The sequence below is a fragment of the Cercospora beticola genome, chromosome 2 (genome assembly GCF_033473495.1).
Source record: "Cercospora beticola chromosome 2, complete sequence".
Taxonomy (NCBI): Eukaryota; Fungi; Ascomycota; class Dothideomycetes; order Mycosphaerellales; family Mycosphaerellaceae; genus Cercospora; species Cercospora beticola.
In genome coordinates, this window is record NC_088936.1 from 1,760,847 (window position 1) to 1,777,723 (window position 16,877).

General features: G+C 41.7%; 1 protein-coding gene across 1 annotated transcript; it reads right to left on the reverse strand.

Moving 5' to 3' along the window:
- Positions 1 to 537: 537 nt before the first annotated feature.
- RHO25_002726 (uncharacterized protein) lies at positions 538 to 2,021 on the reverse strand (the record flags this gene model as incomplete). The annotated part of the gene is made up of 5 exons (XM_023598281.2): positions 538 to 563; positions 629 to 798; positions 859 to 1,176; positions 1,229 to 1,683; positions 1,737 to 2,021. 5 exons carry the CDS (start codon positions 2,019 to 2,021, stop codon positions 538 to 540), a joined length of 1,254 nt encoding a protein of 417 aa, XP_023455151.1.
- Positions 2,022 to 16,877: the final 14,856 nt, after the last annotated feature.

A 16,877-nucleotide genomic window follows, 5' to 3' on the forward strand; every position in this document is an offset into this window, starting at 1 on the left:
ATCGACATAAGAGCTTGTCAACTGGGACACATACCATGTTCTCACGCACTGCTCTGCTTCCGCTCAGCGCTCGCGACCGGAATGTGTTGAAGGTATTTTACAGTCACATTTCCTCTCCCACATCTGTTCTATGTCGATCGTCGAGGGCGCGTTCTCAGGCCTTCAGGCCCACATACGGTGGAAACGACAGACCCGCATGAACAGCGTATACTGTTGAAAGAGAAGAGATGAGAGATAGGACTGTTCTTCCAAGCGCAATCTAGAGGAAAGCTAGCAACGATTCACGCTGAGGATTCTGCTCTCCTTATTCACAATTCTCAGAGCCCGCAATTTTCCAGCAAACGCCAAACATAGCACATGCCCACAAGTGGCGCAACAATTGCAGAACGAAGTTCGTTGACCTGGTATCAAGCATTGTAGTCTCACCCTTCGAACCCAAGTGGGATGCTCCCAGTAATTTTCCTATCCAACCTTGGACCTGGCGCATCATCCCAACCGTCTTCGTGATCGTAATCGTGGCTTCGTGAGAAGATATTTCTACATGACGTAGAGCAGGTTGGTGTCTATGCAATTCGTCAGCAAAGTGTTTCAAGGTTTAGCGGTAGAATAAGGAAATGTTATTACTTACCAAGAGGGTGACTACAGCTCAGCTGCGGCTTTTGCGAGTACTTTCCTTCCAATTCATCACGAATGCTGTTCAATAACTGGACGTAGCTTTGCTGTGGATTCTTCTTGAGCGCCGTGACAAAGGCCCACGACATGGCGCCAGTGGCTTGGCCGCCAATGCTTGCGTCGGATCTGTCATCGGTGTCAGCATATGCACATATATTAGTAGGGTCCAAATGCATGAGAACGTACGATGTCTGACTGTCTTTGCTTCCACTCCACATGATGACATCCGCGGGACTCGTCTTCGTGCGCAAGTTCTTCTGATACACATCGTCGCCCTTGGTCGCCTTCTTGAAGAAACCAGTTGCCGTAGATAGCATACCACCAATGTCGCCTTTGGCATAGGATCCAACGATGCCGAGGAGACCTTGCCCAGCTTCTTTGGCCAAGTTTGGTTCCTTGAGAACACCTTGTGTAGAGTAAATGTATGGCAGATCGAGAGCTGAGCCAGAATGACAGGAGTCGAAGATTGCAGTCAATCTCACTCCCGGTTGAAGAGGTGCGACCCTGCTGTTGTTAGTGTCTCCCTCTTTCTTCGTGCAAGGTAGATACCACTCACATGATACGATGCATCTCGTCATCCACAATATGTCCCGCCTGCCTGAAATCCACAGGATAAATCACCTCATCGTATCCGTCATCCTCATCACCATCCAAATCTTTCGTCTGACCTCCATGCCCAGAGTAGTGGAAGAACAGCGAATCATTAGGTCGCGCATCCTTGACCAACCAATGCATCGCACGGAGAATATTCTGCTTTGTAGGTTGACTCATCGGATTCTGCTGATCGTCGGTCAAGATGACCATGTCCTCTCTCTTGTAATTGAAAAACTGATTTAGATATCCCGACAGGTTTTTCACATCGTTGATACATCCTCGCAATTGACCTCGCTGGCCAAAGTAGTTGATACCGATGAGCAATGCTTTTCGTCGACCGGTACAGTTGGAGTATTGGAATGTCATCTGAGGCGGCGCGCCGTGACCGAACTGCTGTTGTTGCTGGGGAGGTGGGGGCTAAAGCGTCAGCCTTTCGCACTTGCTGATGCGCGAGTTCTCCAACCACTTACTGGTCTGCCATATCCTCCTTGCTGTTGCATGGGCGGTGGAGGCCCACCATAGTTTCCTGGGGGAGGCGCACCATAATGGCCTTGGGGAGGTGGTGGTCCGTTGTTATATTGCTGCGGAGGAGGAGGCGCTCCATATCCGTAGTTTGGCGGCGGTTGGGGACTCGGAGCTCCATATTGCTGAGGCGGATATTGTTGCGGCGGCGGGTAGCCATTGTTGCCGTACCCGTACTGTGGAGGAGGCGGACCTTGTTGGTTATGGTAGCCTTGGCCGGGAAAGAAGGACATGATGTATGTCTTGGTGCAGTTCAATGTTTGCAAGAGAGAAGGGAAGCGTCACGACGCTGGTGGATCTCGAAGTGACACCTTCGGGAAGGTCGGATAAGTGCCGAGCAGCAAGCAGCAGGCGCACGAGACTGCTGACGAAGTGCTGCCTGTGGCGAAGTTGTCAGATGTGGTGCTGCTTGTGACAAGGTCTGTCGACGATGATGGCTGATGGTCCCACGTCGGCGCCGATCAGCGTTGTGGGGATGGCTGTCGTTTAGACTCTCGCAGGGTTCAAAAGGCGCGTACTCGTACCACGGACAACGCGCTTGCACAACCGGTGTCTATGATGTTCCCTAGGCTCTCGTAGAGGTTATGACCAGTAGGTATAGCAGCGGTGACGGTGATGTTGTAGGAGATGAGTGCGTGGTCAAAATAGAATCAATGTCACCGCCACGAGAGGCTGACGAAGCACACCCTGTGCTGCCCCGCCATGATCCTCGAGCAGGCAATTTCAGCCCTACCTCCGACAAGGATCACATCACGTCTCGATTCTTCCTGACATGCGACGCTCTGCACCGTTTGGGCATGCCACGTTGTCGAATGTCCATCACGAGCGCAGACATCGCTTCGGCGCTCATCTCCTGCTGCAGAGTAGCCACGAGGCACAGCGCGCCTGCTGGTACGTGAGAGCCAATAGCAGAGACTTAGTCACGGCGTCTCCGAAGCCACAGCATGCAGCCACGCTGCGAACCGAATGTGAACTCGTGGCAGCCATACGATGTAGCGCAGCTCGAGTCCCCAGTGTGCCGCATTTCTTCAGAGTCCTGGCAGAAATCTGCGAGCCGGCACACAGTTGAAAAGTAGAGAGAGTGAGAACTGTAGAGTACATGGAAGCCCCTAATCGAGCTACCTGTCGACAAACTACGTACGCTATATACCCCCGTTGCTATTGTCTCTCTCTTACGGTAACTCCTTACTATTGTCGGTACCTCCGATAATGAGATATAGCCTCGGAGATTGTGGTAGCTTGGGCACCTTTGTTCAATACTCCTACTAACTAGCCTACTATATATCCTGTCCTTAGCACTAGCCTCTAATTTGAAGCCTCTCGTCCTTCTTGCTTATTAGTCTAAGGCGAGTAAGAATGCTTTCGAAGGTTGTACGAGGCAGTGCTTTTGTAAATATATTAGCGAGGTTATCCTTAGTATTAACTTGCTTAATCTAAATTGCACTATCCTAAACTTGTTCTCTAAGGAAGTAATACCGGAGTTTAATATACTTTGTTTAGGCATAAAACTCGGGGTTCTTAGATAGTTTAATAGTAGCGTTATTATCGATATAGAGAGTTACCTTATCTTAGGTAAAGCCTAGAATTTTCAATTCTTATAGTAGGTTCTTTAGCTAAATTGCTTCCTTAGCTACTTCGGCTATAGCTATATACTCGGCCTCGTATAATAATATAGCTATACTCTTCTATCGCTTCGAGGCCTATACTATTAGGCTCCCGGCAATAATAAATATAAAACCGGTAGTTAAGTAGCGAGTATTATAATACTCTACCTAGTCGCTATCTATATATCTAATAATCTCGTCGAGATAGTCGGTAGGTATAGACGTTCCCTTAGTAGAATCCGGAATATATTCTATATCTAGATCGACTATATTCTTAGCTCCTAAGGTATAGTCGTCGGTAGGTTCGTCCGAGTATTCTAGTCTAAGTTTAGGGTACTTTTTAAGATACGTATATATCCGATATACTATAACTTTATAGCTCTTATTTAGATTAGAGGTATACCTCGAGACAACTCCTATAGCGTAGGTAATATCTAGTCGTACTACTATTATAAGGTAGTTTAGAGAACCTACTATAGACTAATAGCGTCTTATAAAGGCTAGGTCCGCTTATTAGCCTTTATTAACTATTAGCTTCCGAGTAACGTCTATTAGAGTTAATACTAGTCGAAGGTCTTTAAGACTAAATTGCGCGAGAAGCTTCTATACGAAGGCCTTTTAGTATAGGCTAATGCCTCCTAGGTTATCTCGAGTAACGTATATACTAAGATAGTATACGTATTCGCCTAGGTCGGAGATATTAAACCTAGTATTTAGGTCTTACTTAGTGTTTTTTATCTTCTTAAGATTAGTACCGAAAATATTAATATTATCGATATATACCGTTACGTATAGGCCGTCTTCTAATCCTACTTAAGTATCTAGATCTATAAAGATAGAGGAGTCGTATTCTAAGAGTTACTATCCTAGTTTAGCAAAATACTCCTTAAGTTTCTTATACTACTAACGAGGAGCTTACTTAAGACTATATAGAGCCTTCTCGAGTTTTAGTACGTATCTATTACGTTCTAGGAAACCTTTAGGTAGATCTATATAGATTTCTTTATCTACTTCTCTATTAAGGAAAGCTATCTTAATATCTATTTAGTAGTAGTACTAGCCTTTTCGTACTACTATCGTAAAGAAGAGTTTATAAGATAGTAGCTTAACTACTAAAGCGAAGGTCTCGTCGAAGTCGATTCTATAAACTTATTTAAAGCTACGTACGACAAAGCGGGCTTTATATCTAGCTACTATTCTATCTAGCTCTAATTTCTACTTTAGTACCTATCTTCCTAAAAGAGGTCTTTAATATATCGGCCTTAGTACTACTTTCTAGGTCTCGTTCTTAATAAAGCTATTATATTCTTCTTAGATTATATACTCCTACTACTTCGCTTCCGGGGATTTTAAAGCTAACCTAACTATTCGTAGTTCGGGTTCTAATTCCGTTTCTACTATATAAAGAAGATAGTCTATACGTCGTATTTCTCTATTCCTTCGTTAGCCGGTCTTTTAGTACCTCTATACTACTCTTTAAAGATTCCTATCTTTAAGTTTTCTATAAAGAAGAAGACCTCTATACTACCTAACTCGTAATCGCGTTTATAAGTTATAGCCGTCTTTCTATTTATAGCGATTTCTTTATAAATATTATAAGGAAAGTTAAAGTCTAAGGTAATCTATTTACTATCCTTAATTAGCTTAGAGTAACGTTCGTAGTATTCTTCTATATTATTTTAGATACGCTCTTGCCTAGCTATATATTCGAGTCGATATATACTATTCTCCGACAAGTAGTAGATATATTTCCGCCTATACTTCTCGTAGTAGGTATATAGTATACCTCTACTATAGATAAGTTTTATTATTATATAGTATCTATAAGGAGTGGAATATAGTAATATATTAAGCGCCTCTAGACTCCCTATCTAGAGATGTTAAGAATAATTCTTACCTCGTTAGTTTATATACGTTCTACGTGCTCTTATCCTGCGCTAAGTATAAGCGGCACTAGCCGTTATACCTTAAAGCCTAACAAGCTACGCCTCCCGAGCTATATATCTCTAGCTCTTACAACTATCTCCTCTCTCTAATAGAGCTGCCTTAGCTCGTAGAGGAGACTATGCAATTCTGTCGTCTTAGTATAGTATATAGTGCGTTCGTACTACTTCTTGCGTACGTAAATATTAAGTCGAGCCTTAGTTTATAGCTAGTTGCTATATAGCAACTCTCCGTAGCAACGGGCTTATTAATAGTACGTACTGTCGGCGCTCGCGCTATAAGGCGCCGGCGTACTATAAATTCGTCGTATACTCTTCGCGTATTTTCTCTATTAACTATCTATATTTAGCAAGCTTTCTATATCCGACTCGCACTATATACTTAACTATCTAGTACTACCCTCGTATACGACCTGCAAGTAATATGTCTCTAAGAAGAGCTGCCGTCGCTCCTACCGCTCCGGCTACTAACCGTCTCTCTCGTATAGTAGAAGACCTACCGAAGGCAGAGGACGATAACTACTAGCGCTGCCTTCTATACCTCGCAGACCGTAAGTCGCGCGGTTCGTATACGTATCGTATGCTTCGAGTCTGCTAACTTCTTATGCCTAGCCGTCGAGCCGCGCTATAATAGCGATATAAAGCTCGGCTAGCAGCTAAACTATATTCGCTATAGTAGGTCTAACTATAAGTATATCTATATTACCTATCCCGACTTTATAAAGTAGGCGTAGCGCGCGCGCTACTACCGCCGCCTACTGCGTACGAGTACGCGCGCCGTACGCTACTAGTAGCTCCGCCGACGCCTCGATAACGTAGGCAAGGCTATCGCCGCTACCCTTAAGCGCCTATAGAGCAACTCGGGCAAGTCTGCCGGTATCTTCTCTACGCCGAAGAAGGCTAGCGAGGCGCTAGCTACTAGTATACCCTCCGCTAACGAGCTCGCGGCGACAAGTATAGGCCTCGCTATCTAGCGCGGTATATTCGAGCTAGAGTATAAGGTATATCTTATATCCTACTAGTCGCTTGCTTATACCGTATAGTGCTAATTCGTATAATAGAAGCTCCGCCTACTTAGCGCCTCTAGCGAGGCTCTAGACCTTGCCGTCGCCTCCGCCTACCCCGGCTAGTCTACTTAGGACGAGGGAGAGCTCTCCGAGCTCGAGGCGGATAATAAGAAGAAGGGTAAGAAGGAGGATAATAATATAGACTTAGGCGTAGGCGGCGAGTAGCCTACGGGCCTCGCGCTCCTCTTCTACTAGGCCCTCGTAGCACTCTTACGTCTCGCCGGCCCTAGGCTATATACTTCTATTACGCGTAGTATACGCTATACCTACGGGTACTATAAATAAATGCCTTCTCTCCTCTTATAACGTCTTAGTTTTCTAAATTCTCGTGTCTTAGTAATGCTTATATCTTAGCGAGGCTTAGCGTTTAGAATTCTTAGAATTCTCCGCTATTCTACTAACTACTAGTATTACTATTTCTTCCGCAGTTTCGCCTTACGTACGGGCTACTTAGTTTCGCGTTGCGCCTCGAATACGTTAAGTACCTTGCAATCCCCGATATATTCTACCGGCTCCTAGGTGTCGTATTCCTCCGGCTACCCGCGCTATCGAACTAGGTACTTCCTTACGCCTTTCTCTACGCAGCTTTCTAGTATCCTCTCGACTTCCTATTCGCCTTGCTCGTCTACGAGTAGCAGGCTAGTATCCTGCGTATCGCCGCCTCGCTAGAGTTCTAAGAGGGATACGTAGAAGATATTATAAATCTGCGAGCCGGTTAGTAGGGCTAGGCGGTACGCCTACTTTCCGACTACGTTAATAACCTTAAATAGTCTAGCGAATTTATCTACTAGCTTCTTCGATAGTACCTTTAACCGGAGGTTCTTTATAGATAATAGGACTAAGTCGCTAACCTTAAATTCTATCGGCTAGTACTTCTAATTAAAGTACTTAGCCTAAGATTCGCTTGCTTATTACTAGCGCTTAGTTAGCTCTTCGTAGTTCCGCTTTAACCTCTCTATAGTATCCTTCGCTACCGGTACCTCTCTCCGAAGAAGCGCGTCCCGAGCTTCGCCTGCGTCCCTCTTGCGCGTTTCTATAGAAAGGTCTAGATTAAACCCGTATACTACTCGAAATAGCGATATCTTAAGCGTAGCATTCGCGCTATTATTATACGCGAATTCCGCTAACGATAGGATAGACGCCTAGTCGTCCTATCGCTCGCCGTAATAGATACGCAGGTATTGCTTAAGCGTCTAGTTTGCGCGCTCGGTTTAACCGTTAGTCTACGAGTAGAATGTAGTGCTTAGCCTACGTTTAATATACGTCTCGTAGTAGAAGTCTAACTAGAACTAGCTAGTAAAGACTAAGCCTCTGTCGCTTACGATACTAGCTAGTACGCTACGTAGTCGTATTACCTTATTAAGTAGGATGTCCGCAAGCTCTACGCTAGTATAGCGCTTTGTCGTTCGGACGAAAGTTACTATCTTTAAGTAACGATCTACGATTACGAGGATCGCGTCGAAGATACGGCCGTTCTACTTGCTAGGTAGAAGATCCGTAATAAAGTCTATAGATAAATCCTTCTAAGGACGGTTAGGTAATAGGAGCGTAGCTATCTCGCTATAGAGGCGATAGCGCCTCGCTTTTGCCTTCTAATAGCTGCTATACTACTCGACGTACTACCTTACGTCGTTACTAACCTCCGGCTACTAGTACTTCCGCTTAACTAACTCTACCGTCTTGTTCTTACTAAAATAGCCCGCTAGGACATCGTCGTAGTATATACGGATTACCTACGTCCGCAATACTAGGTCGTTCGGTAGGTATAGGGCCTCTCCCCGGTATATATAGCCGTCCTTAACGGTGTATTTCTCGCTCGCTACGCCTTCGCGTTCGGCCTGCTCGTATAGTACTTTTGCTTTCGGATCGAGCTATACTAATATAGCGGTATACCTAATAATTATGTCCGAGACGTTAGCGTATAGCTGCTCTTACGTAGTAATAGCGCTAGCGACTCGCAAGGGCAGAGTAAAGCTAAACGGACGAACCGAACGGTTAGCCGCCGCCGTAATATACCTACTGTTAGGCAACGCTACCCCGCCGCTCTTAGCCGCCGCCGTAACTACCTTTAGGGTGTCTAACTAAGCCTAGCAAGTAGCTTTTATGCGGGCAACAACTAGGCCGCTTACGGGTATAGTGCTCTATACCTAGAGTTTCTACTATAGTAATAGTAGGAGGTTGCTTATCTCCTTCGCCTCTCGTACGTAGTCGCTACGTCTAGATAGCGTATCGGCTAGGTTAAGCTTGCTAGCTCGATAGCTAATAGTAAAATTAAAGAGGGCGAGGAATATCGCCTACCTTACTTATCTACCCGTTAGCTACTTAACGCCTATAAACCCCTTAAGGTTAGCGTAATTAATAAGTACCTTAACCTTATATATAGCGCCTTCGAGGTATAGTCGCTACGCCTTAAATACCTTAACTACCGCGAGTAGTTCCTTATTATAAACCTCGTAGTTATATTTAGCGTTAATTATCTTCTATAAGAAGAAGGCAATTAGATGCTATTCCGCTTCGAATAGTTAGCTTAGGATACTAGCTACTACGAAGTCGGAAGCGTCGGTTTCGACTCGTAGGCGTAGCGTAGGGTTAAAGTATCTTAGTAGCGGTATAGTCTAAAATCGATTCTTTAGCTTATAGAACGCCTGCTCCTTAGCTGCTTCCTACTTAATTAGCTCTAGCTTCTTTCTATCCTTTATACCCTTTAATAGCGCTATTAAAGGTACTATAACCCTCGAATATCCGAAGATAAATCGACGGTAGAAGTTCGCGAATCTAAGGAAGGATTAAACCTCTATTAGCGTAGTTAGAGTTAGCTACGAGGCGATTACGGCTACCCTGCTTAGGTCTATCGCTACGCTACTAGTAGTTACTACGAATCTAAGGAAGTCGACCTTTTTCTAGAAGAACTTACACTTAGAACGCTATACGTAGAGTCTAAACTTGCGGAGCCTCTTAAGTATAGCGTATACGTCTCGCACGTATTCCTTGCGTATCCTGCTATAGATTAGGATGTCGTCTAGGTATACTATATAGCTTATATCGACTAGCCCTACTAGCGCATAGTTAATATATACTTAGAACGTCGCTAGTGCGTTCGTTAAGCCGAAGGGCATTACCTTGTACTAGAAATAGCCGTAGCGCGTACGGAACGTAGTCTTCTAGCGGTTACTTAGCTTAATCCGAATACGGTAGTACGTATCGGCTAAGTCTAAGGACGTAAACTATACGGCTCCTATAAGCCTATCTAGCGTCTTACTAATTAGAGGTAGTAGATGCCGGTTCTTAATAGTAATCTCGTTTAGCCTACGGTAGTCGATATATAACCGCAGCTTACTATTCTTCTTTAGCACGAACAGGATAGGCGCACCCGCCTCGCTATCGGAACGCTCGATCTAATCGTACTCGAGTCCTGTCTTTAGGTACTCCTTAAGCTCGTCTAATTCTCGCCCCGACTAGTAATATAGTAGGCGGAATAGTAGTATAGTTCTAGGCCGCAGGTTAATCGTATACTCTGCGCTATTAACTAGCTTGCTTCTTATTTCCTCTATCGGATTAAGAATATCGTTAAAACGATAGAACTCCTTAGGGATAGGCTTAACCTTATCGCCTATCTTACTTAGGCTTACTACAAACACTGCTAGTGCCTTCTAAAGATCCTTAAAGAACTTATAGGCTTCTCGGACTTCGAACTTACTAAAACGATCGTTACTATATAGCTATTTATCTATAGCGCTACTAGCTAGTACGCGCTAAGTACGTCGCTATAGACGGCCTAAGATTACGTTAGGAGTTAGTATATTATATATATAGAAGATGCTACCTATAGATCGCTCCTTACTACTAGAGTCTGCGATCCGTATACGTATATAGTACGTACCGTAATAGTGCCCCAATTTACCTATAAAGGTAGTAACCGGCGGCAGGGCCGCATTCGGCCTTATTAGCAGGTTATGCTATAGTATAAAGGCTCTTAATATTATATTAATATCTATAGTATTATCGAGAAGGAAAGCGGCCGGCTTGCTACCTAACTACGTTTCGACTTCTCCTTCTATACGCGTCGCTAGCACGCTCTAAACCGGCAGAGGGTTATCGCTATCTAGTTTAGCGCCGGTAACTCGCGCGTTGTCTCCGGCGCCTTAGCTTTTTTCGCTCTAAACCGCTCCTTTGCTACGGTTACCCTACGAATAGCCGGCTTGTTACCGTCTTTCCTAGAGTTCGGGCAGTTAGGACTAATATAGCTAACCTCGTTATATGCGAAGTACGTAGGTTGCTAACCCTTGCCTTTACCTTTGCCTCTACGTTTACCCTTCGGCTTGCCGCCGTAAGTATCGCGTTAGCCGCTAGTCGAACTAGAGGCTCCTTTATAAGGAGCGTCGCTATCGGTACGCTTGCGCTTAGCCTGCTTGTTCTCGGTATTACTACGATACGGCTTACGAGGCATAGCCTTCTTAGCTTACTCGAGGCGCCTTGCTAGGGCGATAAGGTCGGTACGCTTATTAGAGACGATATAGTTCTTAATAATGTCCTTATATAGCGATAGCTTTAGTTTTGCAAGGAACTAGCGTACTAGCTATACCTTAGTATAGTTACCTAACTAAGACTCTAGGTTACTAAGGTCTATTGCGAACTATCGTACGCTCTAGCCCTTACTCTAGCGTATGTTCTCGTATTCTATAGTTACGAGAAGTATACGGTTCGCTTAATCCCCGACGATATCGTATAGGAATTAATAGAACCGAGACTAGGTATATCCTATAGGCAGAACGCCTAGGTATTTATTATACTACGCCTCTTGCGCTTCGCCTACGAGGTATATAATACCCGTAATTACCTTCTAGTAATCCGTCGGAAACCTCTTCGGTATAGCTATAAAGTTTACCTCGAGGGCACGGATAAATTCGCATGCCTCCTTTATAGTCTTACCCTTAAAGGGCTTAGGCGCACGTAGCTTAATAGACTCGTATAAGCTATACTCGTCGCTTTCGGAACGTATGCCGCTCGTATAACTTACGGACGCGTCGCCTTGCTAAGGTGTCGGCTGTCCGAGGCCTAGCGCTATCGCGCTTAGCCGTACTAGCAATTTAATTGTCTATACCTCTCTTAGTAAGCGTTCGTTCTTAGCCTTAAGAGTACGGATCTCTAGCTGTTCGCGTAACGCGTTATTTTTAGCTTAGAGGCGCCTACGTATTATATACGCGTTACTAGCGTCGTCGGCATTATCTATATCCTCGTCCTATTCCTCTTTAGCTTATACTATTCCGGATTCTAATATCTCTTCGATATAGCCTAATAGCTATCCGTCGTTCGGTGCGTCGTCGTCGCGATTAGTCCGCTAGGCGGATGCGTTTCGCGTAAGCATAATAGGCCTTAATAGATCGCTACCCTCGATAAGGTAGAAGAATTATAATTATAAGGAGTAGAATATAGTAATATATTAAGCGCCCCTAGACTCCCCGTCTAGAGATATTAAGAATAATTCTTACCTCGTTAGTTTATATACGTTCTACGTGCTCTTATCCTGCGCCAAGCATAAGCGGCACTAGCCGTTATACCTTAAAGCCTAACAAGCTACGCCTCCCGAGCTATATACCTCTAGCTCTTATAGTATCTATATTTTATTAGAGCGGATTTCGATAACTCTTCTTACTTTAGACATTTCGTATAGGGATCCTTAAGTCTTATATAGCGATCGTATAGTTGCTCGCTATTATATAGGAAAGCGTTCTTAAGATACTACTAACACTTTTTATCTTTTAGTATACCGGACCTCCCTTATATTTCTTCTTAATTTATATATTTTGTTTTTCTATCCTTATAATATAAGTAGAGATTATCGGTAGAGAAGAGAGGAGATTTGTCGTATTTCTATTTATCTAGGTTATAGTAGTAGTATTTGTCCTCGAGTCGTTAGTATAAAGGTCTAGTTAGAATATATTAAACTTCTTAACCTATTTATAGCGAATAGGTTAGGTTCTTCTCGTTATATCGAGTATAAGTATCTTCGGGGCCTATCTCGTAGTAGCGTCTAATAATAAAGTACTATAAGTACCTATCCTTCTTCTACTATAGAGGACGTTTTAAACTCTATACTATATAGTCGACGTTATATCGTTAGTAGGTTAAGCAGTCGGGTTTTGCGCTATCGTATACTAAACGCTTATTAAAGCAGAAGTAATACTTTTCTTAACTTAGTAATTAATTTAAGTAGGTAAGATTTCGGTTCGCCTCGGAGATTATAGCTTTTAATATAGAGTCCTACTCTATATACTCCTATTCTTATATAGTATAGTTTGAGCACGGTCTCTATTCGTCGCACTTTAGAGACTTAATAAAGTATCTCTTATATCGGGATTTATCTAGTTTTAGTCCTAGGACGCCTCGAGACTTATACTCTATCTTATCGAGTCTTTTCTTCTTTATTAGATTATATTTCTTAGCGTATTAATTACGATAGGAAAAGACGACCTCTTTCGAGTAGAGGTTATACTTTATTTTCCTTTTCGGACTCTTAGCCTCTAGGTCTATCTAAGTAAAACCGGTATAATTAGGGCTAACTATCTTAGTAATTCTTAGCTTCTCGGCTATATTAGTAAAGAAGCGGGATCGAGACGAGTCTCTATAGCTATTGCCGAAGAATCGAGATTAAATAGAGGGATCTTTAGAACTCGATTATCGAGTCTCGTCTATTCCTTTAAAGACTATATTAGTAGCTTAACGTATATTATTAGAAAAATCTTCGGGTTCGACGAGTGCGCCTTCTAGGCAGTAGCGTAGGACACCGTTCTCGTCGTAGTCGTCGCGCTAATAGTTCTAATTAAAGTTATAATCGTTATAGTCCTTAAGAATAAAGAGTAGTAACTCGGAGCTAGGTTAATCGGTTTATACGTTTTGTTCTTAGCTACCTTACTTATTTACTTCTTAGCGATTCTAAGTTTCTATTAGCGCGTTATTATCCTTAGGTTCTTCCTCTTCTAATAGGTTAGAGGAGTCGGAATCCGACTCTCTTTCCTCGGATAAGCTTTCGGAGCTATCTTAATATAATACTCTCTTGTTATTCTTATCTAGATTAGAGTCTAAATTAGTGCTATCTAATCTTTCGGATTTATTATTAGCCTCGTCTTCCCTCTAAGGTCGTTTCTAACGAGTATTAATATTGTCTTCTTTATATAGATTATCCGGTCTATTATTATCGTCGACGTTAGCCTTAGCTATCCGTCTTACTTTCTTCGAGTCTAGGTCCTAATATAGATAGACTAATTTACTCTCGTTACCGACGAAGTATCCTAAAGAGGCTTTTAAGGATCCTAGTTTTATAAAGTCCGATCGTACGCGTAGTTTATAAGGTATAGTAATATATAGTCTACTAAACTATATATATTTATAGTATAGGTTTAGCTTCTTACTATAGAGAGCCTACTAGGGTATTTCCTTCGTCTTTAGAGCTCGTATAGAGCTCCTATTCTTTAACTATATTACGTATTCGAACGCTAGCGGCTAAAGATTCTTAAATACTTTAGCGTTACAGAGTATCTCTTCTCCTCTCTTAGAGATTATCGATCTTAGTCTATTAGAGAGAGTTAGTTCTTATAGTATAGCTGCCGTATAGTCTCTCTTAGTTCGATATCCTCGTTCTATAATACTATTCTAGAAGTATATATACGCAACGGTTAGTTTAATCGTAATAGAATGCTTAGCTAACTAAGCGTCGATAAGACTATTCCTACTAAACTTATTATTAAAGCGTACCCGACAGACTCTAATCCTTAGGCTTTTTTCGATCTTTTTTAGTAGCTTCCTTATTCTCTAAGAGATCTTAGCTTTATTCCCTAAGCGGATACTCTAGGTAAATCTAGTAGAGTTATTAGTAATAAGTAAAACATATTTTGTTCTATTATATCTATTAATCGGATAGGGACCCTACGTATTAATATAGAGCAGTTCGCCGGGTTTCTTAAAGCGTCGAGTTATAGGTTCGCGTAGGATCTTTATAATTGCTCGAGTCGTAGTATATATAGAGCAGATTGCCCTAAGCTTAGCTTTTAGCTATTTGTCTATTATATTAATCCTATTACTAACTTTTAGTAATCGTCGTATATTATCGAGTCTAAGGTAACCTATACGTCGGTACTATTTCTAGATAGAGTCTAAGAAGTCGATCGTAGTAGCTATATATAGTAGTCGTACGCTAGGTAGTATTACTTCGAGTATTATAACTTTCGAGTTATCTACTTGCTTAGTCGGTTTATATAGAGATATATATATATAGAGAGAGCTAGTTTATATAGTCTATTTATTTGCCTTGCTCTAGTAACTTCTAGTCTATCGGAAGTATAGATACGGATAGAATCCTTATCCTATTATCTAACTAGCTCCTTATTTATATATAAGAGTAGTAACGTAGATAGGATATTATATCTTAAGGTAGATATATATACGACTAATAATAGGTTAAGCTCGAAAGACCTATCGGAGGTATAGAAGGGTAGTTTAATACTCCTACCTCCTTATATCTATATATTTCCTATACTATTAGCGGTGCTAGCTTCCTTAGTAAAGTCTAAGAAGTCTATAAACTATTTCTTATTATTAATAAAGTATATATTAGCTCCTATATCGATAATCTAGATATTTCGATCTAGATTCTTAGGAACGTCCTAAGTAATAGAATAGTATATAGCGGCCGTATAAACTATATATAAACTATTAAAGCAAGAGCTATTAGAACTTCTATAAATAAAACAAGAGATACCCTTCTCTATAACTCTATTACTAGTCTACTTACTCCTTCTTCCTTAGCCTTAGTTAGGCTAGATATACCGAGCTCTTCCTAAGCTTTAGAGGAAGTTAGTAATAGAGTAGGGTCGAGCTATAGAGTTAAGCGTACCTTAGATTACTCGTTTAGTTCTAATATCGAGTTCTAGCTTAATATTAATAGTAGTTATAGCTAAGAACTTCTTCGGAGGAAATTTCCTAGTAGTCTTCTTAGTTTAGATAAACTTGCTTATAGTCTTAGCTATAGATTCTTTATTAGTACTACGACAATCTCGGGTATAGTGCCCGACTTTGCCGTATTCGTAGTACGTAATATTTGGTTTTTTGTCCGCCTTCTTTATACTAATATCGCGACGTTCGGGCTTAATATAGCGCGTATCCTTTTCTCGAGTATCTCTTTTATACTCGCGAGCTATCCTCTAGTCGTCTTCCTAAGTAAGAAGTCTTACTATAAGTATATTATAGTTATTAAGGGACGGGTCGAGGTCCCTAAAACTATAATAGTATTCGATAAATCCTTTAAAGGTAGGAACGCCGAGAAGGCCTCGAATAACCTTTAAGAGTATAATTCTATTAGTTATTTTTCCTCCTACGTCGTCGATATTCTATCTAGCGGACTCGAGTTCGTTAAAGTACTCCTAGATAGAGTTAAACTTACGATAATAAATCTTCTTAAAGTAGTCGAAGGCTTTCTCCGTTTCTCGGACTTATATCTAGCTATATTAACTTTCTAGCTACTTTATTATACTATATAGTTCGTCGAAGGCTTAGATTCTTCGAATTAATATATTATTAACTTAAGTAACGAGACTAGCTATAGCTATCTATTCTCGATCCGCGCTCTTACTTACTTAATCCTACTTAAAGCAAAAGACTAAAAAGCGATTAGAGAATAAGAGTCCCTAAAGATCTTCTTTTAGCTATATACCTTTAGTACGAAGTCTACTAATCTATTCTAGTCCGAGAGTAGTACGGCTACTACGCCTAGACTCTCTTCTTAAGAATTCTTTATAGGCTTCGAGCTCTTCTAGTATAAGCTCGGACTTCTTTTTCTTAATAGTCTTCTTCGTCTTCTTTTTATACCTACCGATAGTAGGTAGTAGTAAGGCGAGAGGATCTTCCTTTTTGTCGACGTCCGTTATATCTTCTTTAATAAGTATCTAGAACTCGACTGCTAGGTCCTACGATAGACGTTCTATATTCTTTCGATCGAGTTAATATATATTAGGATCTAGAAAAGGCAAGAGCCTTTCTTCTCTAGTAAGAAACTTCTAGAGGTTTACTACTTAAAAATTATTCTAAGTCTTGCGTTTCTATTACTTAAAGTCGCGTTTACTCTAAAGTTTTTTACTATTAGGCACGTCGAGGAAGCGGGAGATACCGCCGAAGGAACCTATCGTAGGTAGAGAGTAAAAGAAGGTAATAGAAGAGGGGTAGGTAGAGGCTTAGTATAGTATTATAGTACCGTATAGAAGTAGGTAGTAGCTCGAGGTAGTTATATAGCGGAAGCGTAGTATTGCCTAGGTTTAGGAACTCGGGCTTATAACTAGTTAAAAAGTAGAGAGAGTAAGAACTATAGAGTATATAGAAGCCTCTAATCGAGCTACCTATCGACAAACTATATACGCTATATACCCCCGTTGCTATTGTCTCTCTCTTATAGTAACTCCTTACTATTATCGGTACCTCCGATAATA